Source organism: Macaca mulatta, chromosome 1 (assembly GCF_049350105.2).
Source record: "Macaca mulatta isolate MMU2019108-1 chromosome 1, T2T-MMU8v2.0, whole genome shotgun sequence".
NCBI classification, from domain to species: Eukaryota; Metazoa; Chordata; class Mammalia; order Primates; family Cercopithecidae; genus Macaca; species Macaca mulatta.
In genome coordinates this window covers 201,211,809-201,233,676 of record NC_133406.1, presented here as the reverse complement: position 1 = coordinate 201,233,676, position 21,868 = coordinate 201,211,809, and the positions used below count along the sequence as shown (strand labels likewise).

The 21,868-nt window shown below is 47.6% G+C and overlaps 1 protein-coding gene and 1 non-coding gene across 8 annotated transcripts; both read right to left on the bottom strand.

Annotated features, from left to right (window-relative positions):
• Positions 1-525: 525 nt before the first annotated feature.
• On the bottom strand, positions 526-16,429 carry PABPC4 (poly(A) binding protein cytoplasmic 4). 7 transcript variants are annotated; one of them, XM_015135871.3, is made up of 16 exons: positions 15,399-16,429; positions 12,069-12,262; positions 10,889-11,004; positions 9,527-9,666; positions 9,259-9,353; positions 8,468-8,605; positions 7,411-7,506; positions 4,791-5,063; positions 4,377-4,464; positions 4,112-4,231; positions 3,535-3,621; positions 3,313-3,440; positions 2,017-2,110; positions 1,769-1,899; positions 1,381-1,483; positions 526-833 (listed from the first exon to the last, which is right to left on the bottom strand). In XM_015135871.3, exons 1-15 carry the CDS (start codon positions 15,589-15,591, stop codon positions 1,394-1,396), a joined length of 1,983 nt encoding a protein of 660 aa, XP_014991357.1. In that variant the 5' UTR covers positions 15,592-16,429; the 3' UTR covers positions 526-833; positions 1,381-1,393. The 7 variants fall into 7 exon arrangements, with proteins under 7 accessions (XP_014991357.1, XP_014991366.1, XP_077818556.1 ...); XM_015135880.3 differs by having other exon boundaries at positions 4,160-4,231; XM_077962430.1 differs by having other exon boundaries at positions 16,185-16,429.
• On the bottom strand, positions 7,031-7,165 carry LOC114675119 (small nucleolar RNA SNORA55). Its single transcript, XR_003726216.2, has one exon. It is a non-coding gene; the product is annotated as a small nucleolar RNA SNORA55 (small nucleolar RNA).
• Positions 16,430-21,868: the final 5,439 nt, after the last annotated feature.

The window sequence follows — 21,868 nt, the reverse complement described above, 5'->3', positions numbered from 1 at the left end:
AAAGAAACCACAAGCACTGAGGACTTCAGCACCATTTGCTGTAGTCACAGACCTCCCAAACATTTTCCCCCTGCCCTGCTAGGGGAACCTTGGTTGCAGAATCTGGGCAACTGGATCTGCTGACTCAAATGCAGCATAAACTGACTGCAGGAGATAAGAAGGGACAGGACACCCCCCCACCCCGCCCCAACAGAGTTCAGGAATGGAAAGACGGGGCTCAACTAACCAGCTGGTATCTGCAGAGCTCACCAACCCCACTCTGCTCCAAATTTTCCTGGGCCCGACCCACGGTCTGCTCTGACCACATCAGATCTGTTCCCTGTAAGTTAAGTGGGGCTAATACAACAATCATAACAGAACGCTGTGGGACAGGATCATATTTAACAGTTCTGTATATCTTGCTAACCTTTGTCAGCTTCAAGTCAAGAAAGAATAAACTATCATTGGAACCAATTCACATCCTAAAGTTACTTCCAGTGAAAACTGGAATTCATAGAGTAAAACTGTGGTCAGAGACAGAGGCAGTTTTATGGAGTTTTTTTCTTTATTGAGAAACGTAAGACTTGGGTACATCAAATAAAACCAGTTTCTGGGGGAAAAATCAAAACCCACAATAGAAAAAAAAAAAAGTTAACACTGTCTGGGCCACAGCAGAACCCAGAGAACATATTCGTATAATTGAAAAATTCTAGGTGTTTCATAATTGACCTTTTGATACAAAATGACCTATTAAATTTGCAATTTGTAATCGTTGGTGTTGAGGTCCATAGGACAAGCTAGAAGTCTTCAAACCTTGAGCTGAATTCCGTAAGGGGTTATTTGGCTTTTGAATCCTGTAAAGAAAAGCACCAACACAAATAAATGCATAATCAAATAATTTAGATTCATTAACATCTAGTGGATAAAGGAAGGTATTCTAGAAGAGAAATTTCTCAACCTCAGCACTATTGACACTTCGGGCATTCTGTTGGTTCTGTCCTCCTGTGTAGTGTACGATGTTTAGCAGCATCTCTGGTCTTTACCACTAGACGACAAGGCTCCTGAGGCCCTTGACAAGAGGGTCATGACTATGCCAAGTCAACCCTCCCAACACACCAGCTCACCAGCTCTGGTTCTTACCACGTGCTTTCTCCTTAGCTCATTTTACTCTCTTCTTTCCCTATCTGGAGACACCTACCACCATCAACCAGTATTAGTTAACCTTTATTCACTCAAGCCCCTGCAGACAAAGTCCACAGTCCTTACAAGAAGTCACCTGCAACATACTCCATGTAACTACTTATTGTATTCCCAGAGCTAAGCAGTGAGCATATATACAACCTCAGGTCAAACCACGAAGACAATGCTCATAGGAACAAAAATGAAAAGAGCCACACATACGGTTTTTCCTTGTCTAAGAGGTAGCAGCAGCAACAGCGCCCACCTTCTGGGCAGCTTCTTTCTTGGCATGATGAGCCTGTAGAACTGCTACAGCTTCATCTACCTGCAAGAAATCTTCAGGTGGTCAGTGAATCTAGGAGAGCTACTCTACCCCTCCCTAGTGCCCAGACTTAGTAGTGGACCAAAGCCAACCGTACAGATGATCCCTAGGCTTCTGGTGCTAACTACTTTCCCAAATACCCACAGCAGCCTCTAGTCACAGTCAAGGCATGACGAGAAGGGTCCTGGGGGCAGCAGACCCCACTCTCTGCTGCACCTGGGTGTCCAAGTTTGCCCCCAATCTTCCCAAGCTGAGAGCTGAAGCTGCAGGGTCTTCGACCCAGCTCACCTTGGAGCGGAGAGACTCGGGGGACTCTAACATGTGCAGCAGCTCAGAGTTGTCGATCTCCAGCAGCATTCCCGTGATCTTCCCAGCCAAGTTTGAATGCATTGTTTGGATGAGTGGGAACAAGCGTTCTCCTATGGGGAGGGTAGTTAATAAAAAACCAAATCAAATCCCAGTAAACAATGGACACTGGTGTCCTAGTTGGCACCAGGCTCTGGGCCTCTTCTTCTGCAAGGAAGTGGGTCACTCACCCAGCATCTGCTTCTGTTCCTGGGGGGGTGCTGCAGCCAGCATGGAGGCAGTCAGTGGCTCCTGCCCCTGCACATGGACCGCAGGCTGGGGTGCCTGGGAACCAGGAAAGGCAGTGGGTTAGCACCGAGGAAAGGACAGCACTTGATGGTGGTTGAGCGCCTGTTCAGTATCTGAACATCTGACTATGTGAAAGAGGAGAGGAGGTGGTGGGCCTTGCTCTAAAGGAACTAATTTCAGTCCTTGAAGGATTGAGGGATGTGGTGAGGAACAGAGGGGTATGGACATAAACACAACCAATTACAATGAAAATGGAATGCTATCAGAAAGCGAAGTGAAAGGTAAATAATAAAACAAACTTATAGCACTAGGCAAGCATTTTCTGACATTTCCTTAATGCACCCACAGTTACTCAAGAATGAAAAGCCTTGTTATAAATAAGAGTAAAGTGAACATTTGTATATAAGCTTTTCCTGAAAATTACTCTTTTCCTTTAGGGTAAATCTCAGTGCAGACTGGATCAAAGGGTGTAAATATCAACACATTTATAATTACATTCCACATCACCGTAACTGTACCAAATGTTCTTGTATCAAATGCTAAAAACTGTCAACATGCAATGTCAATGCTAGTCAAAGCCTTGCAAAGAAAAGGTATTTTACATAGCATCAAGTTCTAAGAAATCCCCAACTCAGAGAGTATGAGACAGGACAGTTAAAGAGTAATCTACTAAGCAGCTTATGGGCCTGAGGGCTTAGGGTGATACCTCCATGGCAAATTGCTATTAAGCTCTGAAACAAACTAGTTGCATCTAGAGCACAGGTCTAGAGACTGCAAGTTACCGCTTAGAAAATCGAAGCTCTAGGTTCAACCCCTTCCCCTCCTACACACACTTTACATCTTTGAAGCTGAACATCCGATCTGTAAGTTGAAGTTATTTCCTGCCTTAATGTACCAATCATCTTGCAGAGCAGCCAAGGATCCAATAGGTCACTGGATGTGGAAGTGACCTGGAGGCTCAAAGAGCTGAGTGAGCACATTATTCCGTACAAAGAGAGCAGGAAGCACTGGCTGCCCCCTGTGAGGCATTTCTGAGTGAACTGGCATCAGGCAGAGCACTTTTAAGCCCCTTCTCTCCCACTAGTGAGCCCCTAAAGGGCAGGGACAATGAATCAGAACATAGCGTCATAACACAGAGCAGGCATTTAATACCTGTTGAAGGAATCAAAGCAAAGCTTCTTTTACATCAAGTGGAAATGGGGGAAATCCTTTTAAGCATTCTGTCTGGTGGACCTCACCTGCAGAGGCTGTATGGCAGGATGAGGGCTGCGGACACTGGAGGCGTATTTGTAGGGGGCAACAGCACGGGGAGCAGCAGCGGCAACAGCAGCGCGTGGCGCTAAGTTCTGCACAGCTGTGGGAACGCCTTAGGGAAAGAACAAATACAATTAAAGCCCATCAGTCTGGGCAAAGACCCGTCAAATCCCATCTTTCCCCCTTCTGTGTGCATCCAATACCACCTCCAGACTGGCAGCTGTCAGTCAGCCCTTGCTGGGCGGCACCAGCCCCACCAAAGTCCATAGCCAAGCGGTCCGGGCACTCAGACCCTACAACAGACCAGCAAATGCACATCAGTGTTGGCAGCAGATGTCCAACTGGCCACGTCCCACGGAAGGAGAAATTTCAAAGCACGTTTACGCAACACATTGCACAGGGGGCCACTACTACTTTCGAGGATGAGCCAAAGGATAACATACAACTCTTTCCACATCTTGGAATACAGGACATATTCTGTACGAGCTGTTTCCTCGTATTCCTCACCCCACCCAAAAGAACAGGCTGCCTCTGTAGTCATCCAGCTAGCAAACTTCTACAACTAACTTTTTCACGAGTCACCGATGAGCAAAGAATGTTAAAAGCAACTGACACACCTAGAACTCATATTTCTCTACTCTTGAAGTGGCCACCTAAGCACACAGCTAAGATTACAGAACCAGGACTCAATAAGAGCCCAACAAACTGACCAACCCAGGGCAGAGCCTAGTCATCCTGACTCCCTCCTCCCCGGGCCACACTTCTAAAGGCCAGTTTGCTCACCGACTCTCTGAGTGGTAGTAGGGAGGCCACGAGAGGCCGGAGCATTACCAGTTGGAGCCAGATGGCGAAGAGTTGGACGAGGCCCAGACTGGCGTATAGCACTTGGCATTCCTTGGAAGCCTGGTGAAGAGAAAAAATTGCACATCACTAAGAAGTGATGTGGACCAGAACCTAGGCTATGCCTCAAAGCAGGGAAACAGAAAAGGCAGGGGAGACCAGGATAGGTGTATCCTAGGCCGTCAAATCACTGTTCCCCACCACCTACCTTGAGGTCTCCCACCTTGCTGCCAGCGTGGATTAGGCCTCATCTGCGCTAACTGGTTAGGTGTATAATATGGAGGCCTTCCCTGAGCCTGTAAGACAGAAGAATACCCAAACACCCTCTTAAGGACTGAACCACCCTAGAAATATCTCATCTCACTAACCAGGACCTAAGCTAATTATTTAAATGTTCTTTCTATTCAAAAGCTGAGGGGTCAGCTAATGGGGACTGTTTTACTCTACCACTGCCACTGTGGGTGTGTGTGTATGTGACCATGGGTAAGTCCTTCATTTTTACTTGAAGGTTCCATACTCTGACATTCTAGAACTCTAATAACGAAAGATCCTTCTCCCCAACCACTGCAGAATACTGCCAGCAGGCAGGTTCCCAAGAGCTGTGACCAAACAGCACACCCACCTGTGGGACTGCTGGCACGAAGTAGCCACCCGCCGCAGGCTGGAACTGATTTAAGATGGCATTGGCAGGAAGTGCTCTCATTCCAGCCACTCGTTGCATATACTGGTTGGTCAGGTGAGCCTTTCTCTCTTCCTTCCTCTGGGCCAGGGCAACATATAGTGGCTTGGAGCCCACAATGCGTCCATTCATCTCAGTGACTGCTTTGGTTGCCTCTTCAGGAGATGAGAAGCAGACGAAGCCAAACCCTTTGCTTCTTCCATCCTCCAGCATTACCTACAAAATGAGACCAGCTACTTAAAAAATAAGGTGTCCTTGGCTGGGTGTGGTGGCTCGTACCTGTAATCCCAGCACTTTGGAAGGCCAAGGTGGGAGGGCTGCTTCAGCTCAGGAGGTTGAGACCAGCTTGAGCAATGTACTGAGACCTCATCTCAAAAAAACAAAGGTCCAGGTGTAGTGGCTCATGCCTGTAATCCCAGCACTTTGGGAGACCGAGGTGGGTGGATCACGAAGTCAGGAGTTCAAGACCAGCCTGAACAACATGGTGAAACCCCGTCTCTACTAAAAATACAAAAATTAGCCGGGCATGGTGGCACACACCTGTAATCCCAGCTACTCAGGAGGCTGAGGCAGGAGAACTGCTTGAACCCGGGAGGCAGAGGTTGCAGTGAGCTGAGATCACGCCACTGCACTCCAGTCTGGGCGACAGAGCGAGACTCCATCTCAGAAACAAAACAAAACAAAAAACCCAACCAACCAACCAAACAAACCAAAACAAACCCACAAATAGGAAAAAAAAGATGTCCCTGGGTGGGAAGGGAACTATTCAGAAGAACCAGAAAGCCTGGGTTATGCTGCAGTCACTGAGCCTAGGTCAGGGGTTCAAAACTGGCATAGGATTTACCCCAGACCAACTAAGTCACAACCTCTAAGGCATTTTCTTTAAGTCCCCAGGTGATGCTAAAGTTCCGAAACACTATGATATGGCTAATGGTAAAACCAGGAACTCAAAGATGTTTCCTGATACCTGGTGGATAGCTACCCCTGGGTAACCACAAAACATCTCGAGGGTAGTGTTGAGCAATTTATTTTCCAATCTCATCTGCTCCAAGACCTCGGTGGACAAAACTCTTAACAAGTTCTTAGCAACATCAGGATAACACTTTAGGAATACCACATGTGGACAGGAGTCATAAAATGTTCAGGTAATCAATGACTACCACCATTAATTCAACGAGATGGCCAGCTTAGAGATAGGTGCCTAGATCCTAGTCTTACTTGCCCTCCTGAGGCTCAATTTCCATGAAATACCCCAAACAGCTGCAAAACCACAGGTCTACTGGTTCAGGCAGTCTTCTTCCACATTAAGTTCATCATTCACAAATTGCATTTTTCCTTATTTGAAAAGGTTATTCACTGTCTTCTCTGGTGTGACTGTCATTGTTTTATGTCTTAGTTAATGGCCCAGAGAGCCTCCTGAAGTGGAGAATAGGGACGTAAAGATGTGCATCACTCCATAACTCTCTACCAATTAGGTAGGCCAGTATGTATGTGAAAAAAAATGCCACACCATCATCTTGAAAATGGTGACAATTCAAGGTATGGCTCTTTTGCTCTCTTAACAAAGTGCAACTTGACTACTAGGCAGATAAGCAAGGAGAGAAGATCATTCCTTACACTGATGGGGTCCAATCAAGGGGGTCATAGCAAAAAGGAAAGGGTAAGAACTGGGCAAACCCACACTTGGCCTCTGGCCAACTCCCTACTACAACTAATAACATTGCTTTCCACATTCCCAGGTTGGGGGCAAATTCCCCTAAGAGCCAGGGCAGGGCCACTATGCCTTTAGAACAGCCCACATGGCTTCCCTTCTCATCAACTAAAGGATTTTGTGGCATCTGGTACACCTCTGTTTAGCAAGACCGGAGTCTGCATCAGGCCATAACCCAAAATGTTCAGATGCCACCAGCTTCCATCCTGCTCCCAAAGTGCTAAGGACAAACAGTACACCATCCCCATGTAGTCAGCAATCTCTTGTTCAAGGACTAAAATTCCTTATCTTTAAAATGAGGTTCCTACTTATCCTGCTAACTTAGTTGATGTGATTATCAAAGAAAATCAAGCAAATGATGCACACTACGAAACACGGAAAAACCTTCCGCTCCCCTTTCCTCTCTAAGACCAGGGTAGAAGTTCCCAAGCCCACTCCCAAAATCTTTAAAATACCTTCATTCTCAAGGAGAAAATGTGGCAGAGCTGTAGAGACAGGTCCCAAGACAAATGGAAAATAACCTGTCTGGATTTCCTCTGCTCATTCTGTAGCACCATCTGTCCCCACACCAGCACGAGGCAGCAAGGAATGGGAAAGATTCAGGTGCTCTGGGTTGGCTGGGAGGGGCTGGGCCAAATTCCTCTCCAGACTCCAGTGCTTGGGAAACAGTGTAATGCTAACCTAATGAAATGCCATTCTCCAAAATGTATCCAGAAGTTTTGCTGGAAAAACGTAGTAGCTACTTTCAGAAATGAACATAATTTAAATGCTATTCCTTCAATGGAACAAATGCCAATAAACCTATAATGGAATACTACTGCTTTCAATCTCCAAATCTCAGTATTATAATACCTTAGCACTGGTAATTGATCCAAAAGGAGAAAATTCTTTCCTTAATTTCTCATCATCAATAGTGTCATCCAAGTTCTTAATGTAGAGATTCACTCCCTGAAGGAAAAAGATCACTGTTAATTGCATTTCTATACCACAAATATTCCCTTAGAAAGTGGTTCCCAAAGGGTAGCTCCCAGACCAGGAGCACCAGCATCTTTGGGAACTTGTTAGAAATGGAATTCTCAGCTGGGCACAGTGGCTCATGCCTATAATCCCAGCACTTTGGGGAGGCCGAGGTGGGTCAATCACAGAGTCAGGAGATCGAAACCATCCTTGCTAAAAGGCTGAAACCCTGTTCTCTACAAAAAATACAAAAAATTAGCCAGATGTGGTGGCGGGCGCCTGTAGTCCCAGCTACTCGGGAGGCTGAGGCAGGAGAATGGAGGGAACTTGGGAGGCGGAGCTTGCAGGGAGCTGAGATCGCACCACTGCACTCCAGCCTGGGCAACAGAGCGAGACTCCATCTCAAGAGAAGGAAAAAAAAAGAAAAAAGAAATTATCAGGCCAGACCCCAAACCCAGTGAACCAGAAAAACTCTAGGGCTGGAGCCCAGCTATCTGTTTTAACAAGCTCTGCTGGTGATTCTGATGCAAGCTCAAAGTTGTGAAACTACTGCCCTGAAACTGACAAGGATCATCAGTGCAGTCACCTTTTGTCACCTCTCCCCACAGCTGCTGTGGTGACCACTCACCCCCTACCCCAGCAGGGGTCTTCTTGAAGCCATGCCAAACAAAGGAGGCTCATTTAAGTAAAAGGAATCTACATGGCTAGCAACAGGCTGAGGCTTCCAGAATAGAGAGCTTCTTGATGAATAAACTCATTTCTCTTGTTTCTGGTTCTAAAATAATCACTGTCATGTATGTAGTAGGTAAATATCCTTTTAAACCTAATCTTCTTGGGGGAAATGGGAAGAACAGACTCCAAATCCCCAAAAAGAAAGCCTGCTAAACATAAGGGTGTTCTGCAAATATTTCACAGCAAATCCCATTGCTAGGCTGGGCCAAGACCACCTTACCTGATATCGACTAATTCTCTCCTGTTTCAGCTGCTCAAATTTCCGTTTTAACTCTGCCTGCCGTTCTACTTTCTTTTGTGCACGGCCTACAAATATTATTTTACCACTTATTTCTTTTCCATTCATCTCTTCCACAGCCTAGAGAGGAAAAATGTCTTTAAAATAAAGTTGCAGTGATGGGGTCTTATTCCAGAGGTCTAAGTCCCAACAAGTATTCTTTCTACTATAGGACTAAAAACTAAATTCATTCCACCTCTGAAGTCTGTCACACAAATCCAAACTTCCTCATCTGTAAAATGAGGTTAATATTTAAATAGGTTATTGATCCAGATAATATAGAAATAGCACAGGTGTATAAACACAAGTGTGCTGACATGAGCCCAGGGCGATATCATCTTCTGGCTACCAGTAAATTCTGCAGGTGCTTTTGTGGGTATTTAAGTGATATATGTTGAGGGTCTGGCACAATGCTTTGCCCACAAGTAGCTGCTGTGCTGTTATGAAATCAGCACTCACTGGGCTTTAGTTCTCTCACCTTTGCAGGGGAACAAACATCTGTCCTATTCTTTCAACAACTGACAGCTGAGGTGACAGGTATGTGCCAAGTGCTTTGTGAACACCTACATGATGTTAACATGTGGAACCCAGGAAGATGATCCCAGAGTATAGTAATGGTACATCTACTACTAGATACTCAGACCATCCCAGCTCTAGCTAGGTGCTAGCAAGACTCTGCCCATACTCTGGGGCCACCTCTTACAAGTTTTTCCCAACCTTTGTGGTACACTCACCTTATTGGCATCCTCGTGTTTTTCGTAACTCACAAAGCCAAAGCCTTTGGATTTCCCACTGGGATCTCTCATCACCTTGACACTTAGGGTCTTACCTATTACCAAAGGACAGAACTATTAGTAACACCATCTCAAGCACAGCTCAAGGAGAGAAGGCTTCCCTCTGGAAACTCACTTGAAGCAAACTTCTGGAGCAGTGCCCTCATCTCTTAAGAAAGAAGAGATGGGTCTGTTGGACTGTGAAAGGGGACAAGGACCCTCAACTTACCAAACTGACTGAATAGCTCTTTCAGACTCTCATCATCCACCTCTTCCCCAAAGTTTTTGATATAAACATTGGTGAATTCCTTGGCTTTGGCTCCCAGCTCAGCTTCCCGCTCTTTGCGAGACTTGAATCTGCCCACAAATCTAAAAAGAAACCATGAAAAAAGTAATCACCCAGAGGAATAAAACATGATATCCAGGGACCCAAAGGAATACAAGTTAAAGGCTGACAGGAGAAGTTAAAACATGAGATCCCCATCCACCACCGAGGAGGCTCAGAGATACCCAAGTCCCCAGCAGAAAGAGAAAAAGGCAGGACTATCCTGTAAGGACCAGCCCCAGGGCTCCTGGCTTAGACCAGGGCTACTCCTACCACATCACACTGCCTTCATGAAGAAACCTGATGGCCATGTTTTTAAAACGTTCATTTCTGTGCAACTATGTAAATGCATAGAAAAGGTCTGGAAGGATACAAACCAAACTGTTAACAGTGGTTAATCCTAGGTATGAGATTGCTGGAGCGAAGGGGCACCCCTTCCTTTTTAAATTTATTTTGGTACTCTTATACTTAGAAGAAAATTTATCCATACACTGACATTTTTATATTTCTTTTTAGTGATATCTGTAGATCAACCACTGGACACACAGACATTATAAACATAACCCATCCTCTGGTATGCTGAATGACACAAAGGACAAAAAATATTTTGGCTTGTAATAGCCAAGACTTATTGTCCCTTCTTCTCCCCACATGGCTTTGCTAAGTTCCCCCTCTGCATTCTACAGTAACAACCACACCAAAGCAACAGGTCTGTTACGAAGTTTTTCTGCAAAGGGATGGGATTTTTCATTGTCACCAAGTATTACTGTGGAGCCAGCCTTGCATTAGGTCACTGAATCATAAGTCAGAAAATGGAGAACCGCGGGGACAATTTGGCATCAACCACTAGCGAGGGACCCATGGACAGACCTGAGTCACAGGAAAGCCAAGGTCACACTGCTAGTATACAGCTCCTGGTCAGTCCAGGGCCCTCTCCACTCTGCCGCTGGCCAAGACCCCGACTCAGAGTGAGCTTAGAGCTGCCTTCCAGCCAGCCCCAGTTGTTGATGCTCACAAAACCCACAGACAGATGCCTTTAAGGGAGAGGCGGCAGGCAGGCCATGGCTTGGGCAGGAAGCCCACCTTGGCGAGTCAAAAGGGCTGCCACGGCTCAGGCAGGGAGACTCACCAGCCCTGGAGTGGAGAGGTAGGAGCAGGCCACACTTGGGCCGAGAACCAGTAGCCGCCTTGTGTGTGCCAGTTAATACCGAGGTGGGGCCACGGCTGGCTCATGCGATGGTTGTTGCTCCGGACTGGGACACTCACACTTTGCGGTCATTGAGGAGCATGCCATTCATCTTCTCGATGGCCTTGTCGGCAGCCTCTTGGGTCTCGAAGTGGACAAATGCATAACCCTTAGAGCCGTTCTCATCACACACCACCTGTCAAAGACAAGGTGGACCACTTTAGCACCACTGGCCAGCTCCTGAGACATGAGAACCTCAGGGTATCTTGTGCCTGAGAAGGCTCTGGCCCATCCATGGCCAAAGGTGGCCAAGTACACCAGTACAATTTTTCTCACACCTAGCACAGCACCAGGTACCTAGTAAGTGTTCCATTTACAAAGGTAGCCACTACTAGGCTTCTTCTATTCCAAATGTTTTCTTTTTATAAAAAACAAAACAAAACAAAAAAACAAAGAAAACACTTAAAATTGGGTGCTGTGGCTCATGCCTGTAATTCCAATGCTTTGGGAGGTCAAAGCAGAAGGATCATTGGAGCCAGGAGCTGGAGGCCAGCCTATGCAATGGAGAGAGACCCTGTCTCTACAAAAAATAAAAAGATTAACTGAATGTGGTAGCACATGCCTGTAGTCCCAGCTACTTGGGAGGCTGAGGTGGGAGGATGGCTTGTGCCCAGGAGATCGAAGCTACAATGAGCTATTACTACACCACTGCACTCCACCCTGGGTGACAGACAGAGCAAGACCCTGTCCCTTTAAAACACAACAACAACACATTTTAAGAGATCTGGGTGCAAACCACAGTGCTGCAGAAGACAAAACATTTTCCAAGGCCACAACAGATTTTCAGTGCAGTATGGCGTTAAACACCTACACCACCACTGTTTAAGTTTTAAAGTGCTCAGCATAAAACAGATACATAGAAGGAACAGAGTGAATTTATGCTTCTAACGTGATTAAGTTTCCTGAAGACTAGAGACACTTCTCTGGTCCTCTCCTTTCCCCCATCCCAAAAGAAAAACCTGGGGCTTTCCAAGGCTAAAGAACAGGAAAGATATTTCAGGCTGAGGAAAGAACAAGGGTATGAAAACGTGTGCTGGTTACGCTGGGTGTGGCCCTGAGACTACCCATGGGAACTTTTAGAATTCCATGTCCAGCATTTTGAAAATTCCTGTATCCTGATGCCAAGGTAGTTTTCCATTTGGTATTTATCTTGTTTTTGAGAATCAATTATTCTGCTAAAATCATTTAATCAATGTTTACCTTGCAGGATAGAATGTTTCCAAAAGCAGAAAAAGTATCATAAAGTGCCTTGTTATCTATAGATTTGTCCAGGTTCTTGATGAAGACATTTCCCACACCAGATTTTCTCAAAGAGGGATCCCTCTGAGACCACATGATGCGGATTGGCTTTCCCTTAATCACATCAAAGTTCATGGTGTCCAAAGCCCGCTCAGCTGTAAGAGAGAAACACATTTCAATAAGGAGAGAAAACGTCAGCTCCCACAGGCCAACATCCTAAGAACAGATTACTACAGGACTTTTCAAGGTAATCACTCTTGATAAAAGGCAACTCTATTAAAATAAAAGGGCATCAGATTCCTCCAGCCTGCACTGTTAGTAAGGGTAGAATAAGTTCCAGCTAATGACTCTACTTCATGACAGAAGTCTAAACGCCCTTCTGGGTCTGTGCCCTTGTTGGATAAAGGGGCCATAAATAAAGATAATCTAAATGGCCTTAATGACACCAAGATCCAATGATAATACCTCACATTTGACTAAGCTTTACTATTTGGAAGACTTTGCAGACTGCCACCCACCATGACTCAGGTGGGACAGCTGAAATTATACATTTTACAAAATGAACAAACTTATGTTTAGGGTGACTAAGCTGTGCAGCTAGCTAGTGATTAGGAAACTAATACTAGATTATCTGATTTATTTTTCAGTGAGGTAGTGCATCAAAGTTATCAAGTCATTTAGTCTGCAATCCATCTACGGAGACAAGCAACTAAACGTATGAGCAAATGATCTGGAAAAAAAAAAAGGTGCTATCCCTGAATTCAGAATTCAGTCCAATTTCTTTTATTTTCAGTTTCTGAGAATAAAAATCCAATCACCAAAATGGATACAACTGATCACACATGGAAAAGTTCTCTGTACTATCACAACAAGGATTAAACCACCATACCTTCTGCCTAAGCAGACAGCACGCAGATGGTAGGCCCGGCATCTACCTTTTGAAGCCTTAATCGAAGTTCTGTAGAATTCTAGGACTTCAGCCACCCTGGGTGCCCAACCAACTTCCCCATCCAGTGCCTTGGAAAGCTTCTGTAGCTTCCCAACTAAGTCCATATGTGCACCAGAGACAATTTAAAGAACCAAAAGCTGGGCCGGGCATGGTGGCTCACTCCTGTAATCCCAGCACTTTGGGAGGCTGAAACAGGTGGATCACCTGAGGTCAGGAGTTCAAGATCAGCCTGACCAACATGGTGAAAGCCCATCTCTACTAAAAATACAAAATTGGCTGGGTGTGTGGTGGGCGCCTGTAATCCCAGCTACTCAGGAGGCTGAGGCAGGAAAATCGTTTGAACCCGGAAGTCAGAGGTTGCAGTGAGCTGAGATCGTGCCATTGCACTCCAGCCTGGGCAACAAGAGCGAAAACAAACAACAACAAAAAGAACCAGAAGCTAAAATATACCACCACCTGCCAGCCAAAACACTTCTCATCACTAATCGCAACAAGGATCCCCAGATCTGGTGGCCACTTTTCCTTAAGGCTGTGACGACATCTCCTATCGGTGACATTACCCAGAACCTCCTCCATGAGGGGATTTAGACAGGGTCAGAGCAGTGGAATCTGCTCCTTGCCTCAAGGCAACATCTCACTTAAGGGGGGGGACAAAATTCCCCAACTCTGACGCTCCACAAGCTCAACTGTTTCTTTAACCAGGAGAATTTATTTTCACTCATTATTTCCAACAAACTTCCCCACCCCCTTCAGAAGGTGGGCTCATCTGTATGGGGGGCAGTTGGGAAAAGGGGAGATGACAAGACAGATCCAAGTCAGGAACAGTCCAGGAAAGGAGGAGTTTGCTTGTGATGGCGATCAGAGATAGATAGCTGGGATCGCAAACTATTTCATTAATTAGCAGTAAAGGAGCCCATTTCAACACAGCTCCTCGTCTATTTCCAGACAGCACTGCACAAGGCAAGCCGGCTTAGTCTGACAAATCTGGCTGCACTTATTTATAGCAGGGAGAAGTCCTGCAGAAGTATGTGTTGGCAGACACACTGACCAATGGCTTCTGCTATCTCTAAGTGACATGACTTTTGTTCAAAAGTCAAGAAGGCAGACAACAGCTAATGTGGTACATTATCCCTTAAAAAGACCACACTCAGCTACCTTCTTTGCGCTCCTATAGCCATAGACAGAACTCAGCTTGGAGCATACTGGGTTGACGGTAGCAATACCTAGTTCCTCTTAACATGTCCAATTCTCTGGTCTCAGCTGCAACCTGGGCAAGTAGTAACTCTGGGCCTCAGACAGAAAACAAAGTGGGGACCTCAAAACTAGCGACCTGGAGATCCTTTGCCATAGCATGGCTTGTTTCTCCCAGTAATGATCTCTGCAGTTGTTCCCTTCTAATCTGGAGTCACGTGCAGCCTCTGATCAGATTTCCTTTGGCCTCACTCCTGCCACGCCTGCAACATACCTCTCTCCATGCTAAGGCCACAATCTGAGGTGGCAGAGCACTGTGCTGGGAGTCCCAACTTGGTTTCCAACTTTTTGCATTCCTTTTCCTTCTCAGGAGTCCCATTTTCTTCAGATTAAATGAAGTAAAAGGGCTCTGACGAGTGCAAACCACTGTTACAGCTGAGGTGACAAATGCCACCAGATTTTCAAGTGACGCTTCCCCAAACTACCTCCACAACACTCTTTACAGCACAGAGCCTGGATACCATTTGTCCAGCGCAAAGCACTTCTCCACTCCAGTGGCAAACACACAGACTAAGGAGCTGGCCTGGCACACGCAGCTCCTGTGGCACTAACCTAAATCTCTGCTAGTTTAACGCACAGAAACCTTCCCCCTGCTTCCTGCCTGCCCTGACCCATCCTTTATCAGCACAACATCAGGTAGTCAAGGTTAGTAAAGGTGGCAGAGCGGGCAGGAACTCTACAATGTAGAACTTTTGCGGGAATTGTGTTTCAAACGTCCCTCCTTTTTGGCCAGCCTGTGAAGGGCACAAGCAAGGGTCTGTAACAGCCCAGCCCCACTGACAAGGACCACACACAGTGGAATGCCAGTGGCTTCACTCTAATCCTGTTTTACAGTTTCCTTGGTTTCCAACCCTACTACCAGCAACACCAGTAAGTAGCCCAAGGTCACCCAGTTAGCAAGTGGTAGAAACAAGATTGAAACTCGAGTCATCTGATGCCAGGTCTGCGTTCTCAATCTCTGCACCCTGCTCCAAGCTTCGGTGGCAACATGCTGTCGTGATGCTGCCCTCCTTGGCAGGAGGGCCCTGCCAGAAGACGACTCCCGGGGTCCGCCGGGCTCCCACGCACGTGTGGGCACAGCTTCTACTCACCGTCGGCCGGCTGCTGGAAGTTGACGTAGGCATAGCCCAGGGAGCGGCGGGTGATCATATCGCGGCAGACCCGGATGGACAGCACAGGCCCCGCGGGGCTGAACTTTTCGTACAGCATGGCCTCGGTGACGTCCGAGTGCAGGTCGCCCACGTACAGGGAGGCCATGGGGTAGCTGCTGGCCGCAGCGTTCATCTCCCCGCCCCCCACCACCCCGAGCCCCGCCAGGAGGACTTCTTATCGGGCCCGCCGCAGGACAAAAGGGGCGCCCTCAGAGCCCGGGCCCGCGCCGCGGCTCACAGGTGGCACCGGGGCGGCGAGGACGAGCTGGAGTCGGCGGGCTCGGAGATGGGACGGAAACGGGAGGCGGGGGCCGGCTCCCACGGCCGCGGCACCGCAGACAAAAGGCTCTCCGCACAATACGGCCCTCCCCACGACTTTGCACTTCTCCGCGGTCCTGGTGCGAAGCTCCAAATTTCAAAAAATCAAAGTAGGAAAAAAATTAAACGGGGAATCCCCTTCCGAACGGTAAAAATCCTTTAAGAGGCGACCGGACGCTACCCACGGCGGCCCCGGGGACACGCGTTTCTCTATAAATATAGGCCTCGGGCTCCGGCGGTTTAAGATTACAACCGCCGGGGCAGAGGGAAACCAAATCTTTGTGGGCGCCGACTCGGCGAGCCCCGGGCGGGCGGCGAAGGGCAGCGCGGACACGTGGTGCGCCGGGGCCGGCGCGGGGCTCGGGCCCGAGAGTGGGGAGGGCGCGACGGGCCGGGCGGGCGGCTCACCCCCGGACCGATGGACGGAGACCGACGGACGCCAAGCGCGGCGGCGGCGGGCGCGGGGCAGGCCGGAAGCGTGCGAAAGTGACTTCCCCGCGGGTTCTCCGAGGAGGATTCGCTTTTTCTTTTCCTTTTTTTTTTTTTCAGGATTTTGAAGCGTTTTCGGATTTTTTTTTATCTTTTTCTCTTTTTTTCCTCAGGCTGCGGAGCCCGAAAGCGGCGCAGGCGGCAGCGACCCGGGGCGGAGAGAGGCGGCCGAGGGAGCCACCGCTCCATTTATACCCGCCCGCCCCGGGCGCTGCTGGTCGAAGGGCGCCTCGCGACCTGGGCGCAGTCGTGCCCGCCCACTCGGCCCGGGGGCCCGAGGCGGGGCGGCCACGCGAGAGCGACCCGGCGCGGCCGCGCGGCGCCACAGCGACCCCTGGCGCGCGGAGGACCGCCTAAGCTCGCGGTTGCAGGAGACCCCCAGGGCCCCTTTCTATAACCAATGAATCTTAAGACCCTCCTACCCATCACCCGGGAATGGAACCTAGAAGCCATTTAACTCGCACACACGCATGAGGTTTAAAATTAAATGGTATGGGGCCGGGCGCAGTGGCTCACGCCTGTAACCCCAGCACTTTGTGAGGCCGAGGTGGGTGGATCATGACGTTAGGAGATCAAGACCATCCTGGCTAACAAGGTGAAACCCAGTCTCTACTAAAAATGCAAAAAATGAGCCGGGCGTGGTGGCACGCGCCTGTAATCTCAGCTACTCAGGAGGCTGAGGGAGGAGAATCGCTTGAACCCGGGAGGCGGAGCTTGCAGTGAGCCGAGATTGAGCCACGGCACTCCAGCCTGGGCAACAAAGCGAGGCTCCATCTAAAAAAAAAAAAAAATTAGATAGTAAGCCTAATTGTGAAATGAAGGTGACATAAAATAAGTTAAAGTAATAGGTGGTCCAATAGGTAAATGTTTGTGAAGTTTTCAGAATACTGTTGGCCTAGAGGTAGAATCGTCAAGAGCTGGAAATGCAAGCAGTATCCATGGGTGATGGGATTTTCTGAAAAGATGAGCACATTTTGGTAAAGCTTCAATGAAACCAAACACAAGCATCCCTTCTATTGACATGCTGGTGGCATTCCCGGACATTTAGTTTGTATTTAAGGGCCCAGAAATACTTTCTACTCCTATGTTTAAAGTTTCTTATACGCTTGGATAATTATAAAAAGACTTTTCATCTGCATCAGGGTCTGGCAGGTCATTTGAAAGTCATATCACTTGCCAGGCTCAAGCCTGTAATCCTAGCACTTTGGGAGGCCGAGGCAGGTGGATCACCTGAGGTCGGGAGTTTGAGACTAGCCTGACCAACATGAAGAAACCCCTGTAATCCTAGCTGCTCAGGAGGCTGAGGCAGGAGAATCGCTTGAACCGTGGAGGCAGAGGTTGCGGTGAACTGAGATAATGCCATTGCACTCCAGCCTGGGCAACAAGAGTGAAACTCCGCCTCAAAAAAAAAAAAAAAAAAAAAAGGTCATATCACTTTATGGGACTATGTTATATGGGACTGTCCACACACATTGCAAGATATATAGCATCCCTTCTTCCATAAGTGCCAGGAACCAACTTTGCCATCACTGTGACAACCAAAAACAGAAATTGCCAAAAGGCAAACAGACATCCCCCTTCAAAAGCACTAATTTAAGTAAATGACTGAAGAAATATGTGTATTTATATATTAATTCATTCAAATAAATGGTTAACCTGAGTCTACTGTATGTCAATGTCAATACAGGGGCTGGAGATACCATGGTGGACCAGAAGTCACTCCCTCTCTCATGGAGTTTATATTCTACTAAGTATATTAAATCAAGAAACATTGGCTGGCACGGTGGCTCACGCCTGTTATTCCAGCACTTTGGGAGGCTGCGGTGGGAGGATCACCTGAGGTCAGGAGTTCGAGACCAGCCTGGCCAACATGGTGAAACCCCATCTCTATTAAAAATACAAAATCAGCCGGGCATGGTGGCATGCGCCTGTAGTCCCAGCTACTTGGAAGGCTGAGGCAGGAGAATCGCTGGAACACAGGAGGCAGCAGTTGCAGTGAGCTGAGATCATACCACTGCATTCCAGCCTAGGCGACACAGCAAGACTCCGTCTCAAAACAAAAAGGAACATTTATGGGAGTGCTCCTTCTATAGATTCCCTCCTCAGGAAAGTCTTCCTAGACCCCCTGTGGTCTCAAGTAGCCGTCAACATTGTTAATCACTATCACACCAACTTGTCTTCTTGTCTTCAAGCCTGTTATTCCTACCCAAAATTATGTTGTTCCTATATCTGTTTACCTGTTTAGTATCTATCTTTTCCACACTGGTATATAACCTTCACAAGAACAGGAATCTAGAACAGTGCTTAACATAGCAGGTACTAAATGTTCAGTAACTGGCCAGGCCCAGTGGCTCATCCCTATAATCCCAGTGTTTTGGGAGGCTGAGGCAGGAGGATTGCTTGAGCCCAGACGTTTGAAACCAGCCTGGGCAACAGAGTGAGACCCCATCTCTACAAAAAACTTTTCTTTTAATTATCTGGGTGTGGGGACACATGTTTGTGGTCTCAGCAACTTGGGAGTCTGAGGCAGGAGGATCACTTGAGGCCAGGAGTTCAAGGCTGTAGTGAGCTATGATCATATCGCTGCACTTCAGCCTGAGCAACAGAGTGAAACTCTGTTGCTAAAAATTAAATAAATAAATAAACAAATATTCAATATATATTTGTGTGTATGTGTATTTTCTTGTTTTTTGGGGATGAAATCTTCCTCTCTCACCTAGGCTGGAGTGCAGTGGCACAATCTCAGCTCACTGCAATCTCTGCCTCCCGGGTTCAAGCAATTCTCATGCCTAAGCCTCCCAAGTAGCCGGGATTACAGGCATGCGCACACCTGGCTATTTTTTTTTTTTTTTAATGGAGTCTCGCTCTATTGGCAGGCTGGAGTGCAGTGGTACGATCTCGGCTCACTGCAACCTCTATCTACCGGATTCAAGCAATTCTCCTGCCTCAGCCTCCCAAGTAGCTAGGACTACAGGTGCACGCCACCAGCCTGGCTAATTTTTGTATTTTTAGTAGAGACAGGTTTTCACCATGTTGGCCAGGATGGTCTCGATCTCTTTACCTCGTGATCCGCCCACTTCAGCCTCCCAAAATGCTGGGATTACAGGGGTGAGCCACCACGCCTGACCTTTTTTTTTTTTTTTTTTTTTTTTTTGAGACAGAGACTTGCTCTGTCACCCAGGCTGGAATGCAGTGACATGATCTTGGCCCACTGCAACCTCCACTTCCCAGATTCAAGTGATTCTCCTGCCTCAGCCTCCCAAGTAGCTGGAATTACAGGTGCCCACCACCACGCCCGGCTACTTTTTGTATTTTTAGTAGAGACGGGATTTCAGTATGTTGCCCAGGCTGGTCAGGTAATGTACTCCTCTCGGCCTCCTCAAGTGCTGGGATTACAGGCATGAGCCACGCACCCCCTGTGTGTATTTCTTTTCAAGCAACAAAGTCTCACTGTGTTGCCCAGGCTAGAGTGCAGTGGCATGATCATAGCTCACTGCAACCTCAAACTCCTGACCTCAAGCGATCCACTTTGGCCTCTTAAAGTGTTGGGGTTACAGGCATAAGCCACTGCACCTGGCCTAGATATTTGTTAAATAAACAAATGAATACTAGACACAGATGACCAAAACCCACACAAGCTCTGACCTCATGAAGCTTACCGTCTAGCAGGGGAGTTTATTACCTATATTACCTTGGGCAAGCTAGTTCACATCTCTGACCCTCAAATTTCTCATCTGAACTATACTAATAAACCTTATTAACACTTAAAAGGGTTATTGTGAGAATAAACTAATACATATAAATACACAGAAATTGTTTAGGTTTTTTTTGTTTTTTTTTTTTTTGAGATGGAGTCTCGCTCTGTCACCCAGGCTGGAATGCAGTGGCGCAATCTCGGCTCACGGCAACCTCCACCTCCCAGGTTCAAGTGATTCTCCTGCCTCAGCCTCCCTAGTAGCTGGGACTACAGGCACACACCACCACACTGGGCTAATTTTTTGTATTTTAGTAGAGACGGGTTTTCACCGTGTTGCCCAGGCTGGTTGCGAACTCCTGAGCTCAGGCAATCTGCCTCCTCAGCCTCCCAAAGTATTGGGATTACAGGCATGAGCCACCATTTGCCCAGCCTTGGATGAATGTTAATAGCTATTACTATCAAGCTATATTTGTACTAAGAAAGGAGGGGGAGGCCAGGCGCGGTGGTTCATGCCTGTAATCCCAGCACTTTGGGAGGCTGAGGCAGGCAGATCACCTAAGGTCGGGAGTTCGACACCAGATTCACTGACATGGAGAAACCCCATCTCTACTAAAAAACCAAAATTAGCCAGGTGTGGTGGCGCATGCCTGTAATCCCAGCTACTCCAGAGGCTGAGGCTGGAGGATCACTTGAACCCGGGAGGTCCGTTGCAGTGAGCCAAGATCGCGCCATTGCACTCCAGCCTGGGCAACAAAAGTGAAACTCCATCTCAAAAAAGAAAAAAAAAAAGTAAAAGAAAAAGAAAGGAGGGGGAGTCCTTAAATGAAGGCAGGGAGAACAGCATCTTTAAAGGCCCTAAGTGCTGGGCATGGTGGCTCGCACCTGTAATTGTAATCCCAGCACTTTGGGAGGCCAAGGCGGGCAGATCACCTGAGGTCAGGCGTTTGAGACCAGCCTGACCAACATGGTAAAACCCCATCTCTACTAAAAATACAAAATTAGCCAGGTGTGGTGGCAGGTGCCTATAATCCCAGCTACTTGGGAGGCTGAGGCAGGAGAATCGTGTGAATCCGGGAGGCAGAGGTTGCAGTGAGCCAAGGTTGTGCCACTGCACTCTAGCCTGGGCGACAGAGAGACTCTGTTTCAAAAAAAAAAAAAAAAAAAGCCCTGAGGGAGACAAACTGTGGAGTTGTGGGAAATGAAAGAGATGGCCTTAAAACACTTAGGACTTTATCCTCAGATCAAAGGGTAAACCTGCAGGATTTTTTTTTTTTTTTTTTGAGACGGAGTCTCGCTCTGTCTCCCAGGCTGGAGTGCAGTGGCGCGATCTCGGCTCACTGCAAGCTCCGCCTCCCTGGTTCATGCCATTCTCCTGCCTCAGACTCCTGAGTAGCTGGGACTACAGGCGCCCACCACCAAGCCCGGCTAATTTTTTGTATTTTTAGTAGAAACGGGGTTTCATCATGTTAGCCAAGATGGTCTCAATCTCCTGACCTCATGATCCACCAGCCTCGGCCTCCCAAAGTGCTGGAATTACAGGCGTGAGCCATCATGCCCTGCCAAGCTGCAGGATTTTAAGAGCAAAGTGCCTTAACTCAAATTACTTTCTTTCTTTCTTTTTGTTTGTTTGTTTGTTTGTTTTGTTTTGTTTTGAGACGGAGTCTCACTCTGTCACCCAGGCTGGAGTGCAGTGGGGCCATCTCGGCTCACTGCAAGCTCCACCTCCCAGGTTCTGGCCATTCTCCTGTCTCAGCCTCCTGAGTAGCTGGGACTACAGGTGCCCACCACAATGCCTGGCTAATTTTCTGTAGTTTTTTTTTTTTTTTTTTTTTTTTTTTTTTTTTTTTGAGACGGAGTCTCGCTCTGTCGCCGGGCTGGAGTGCAGTGGCCGGACCTCAGCTCACTG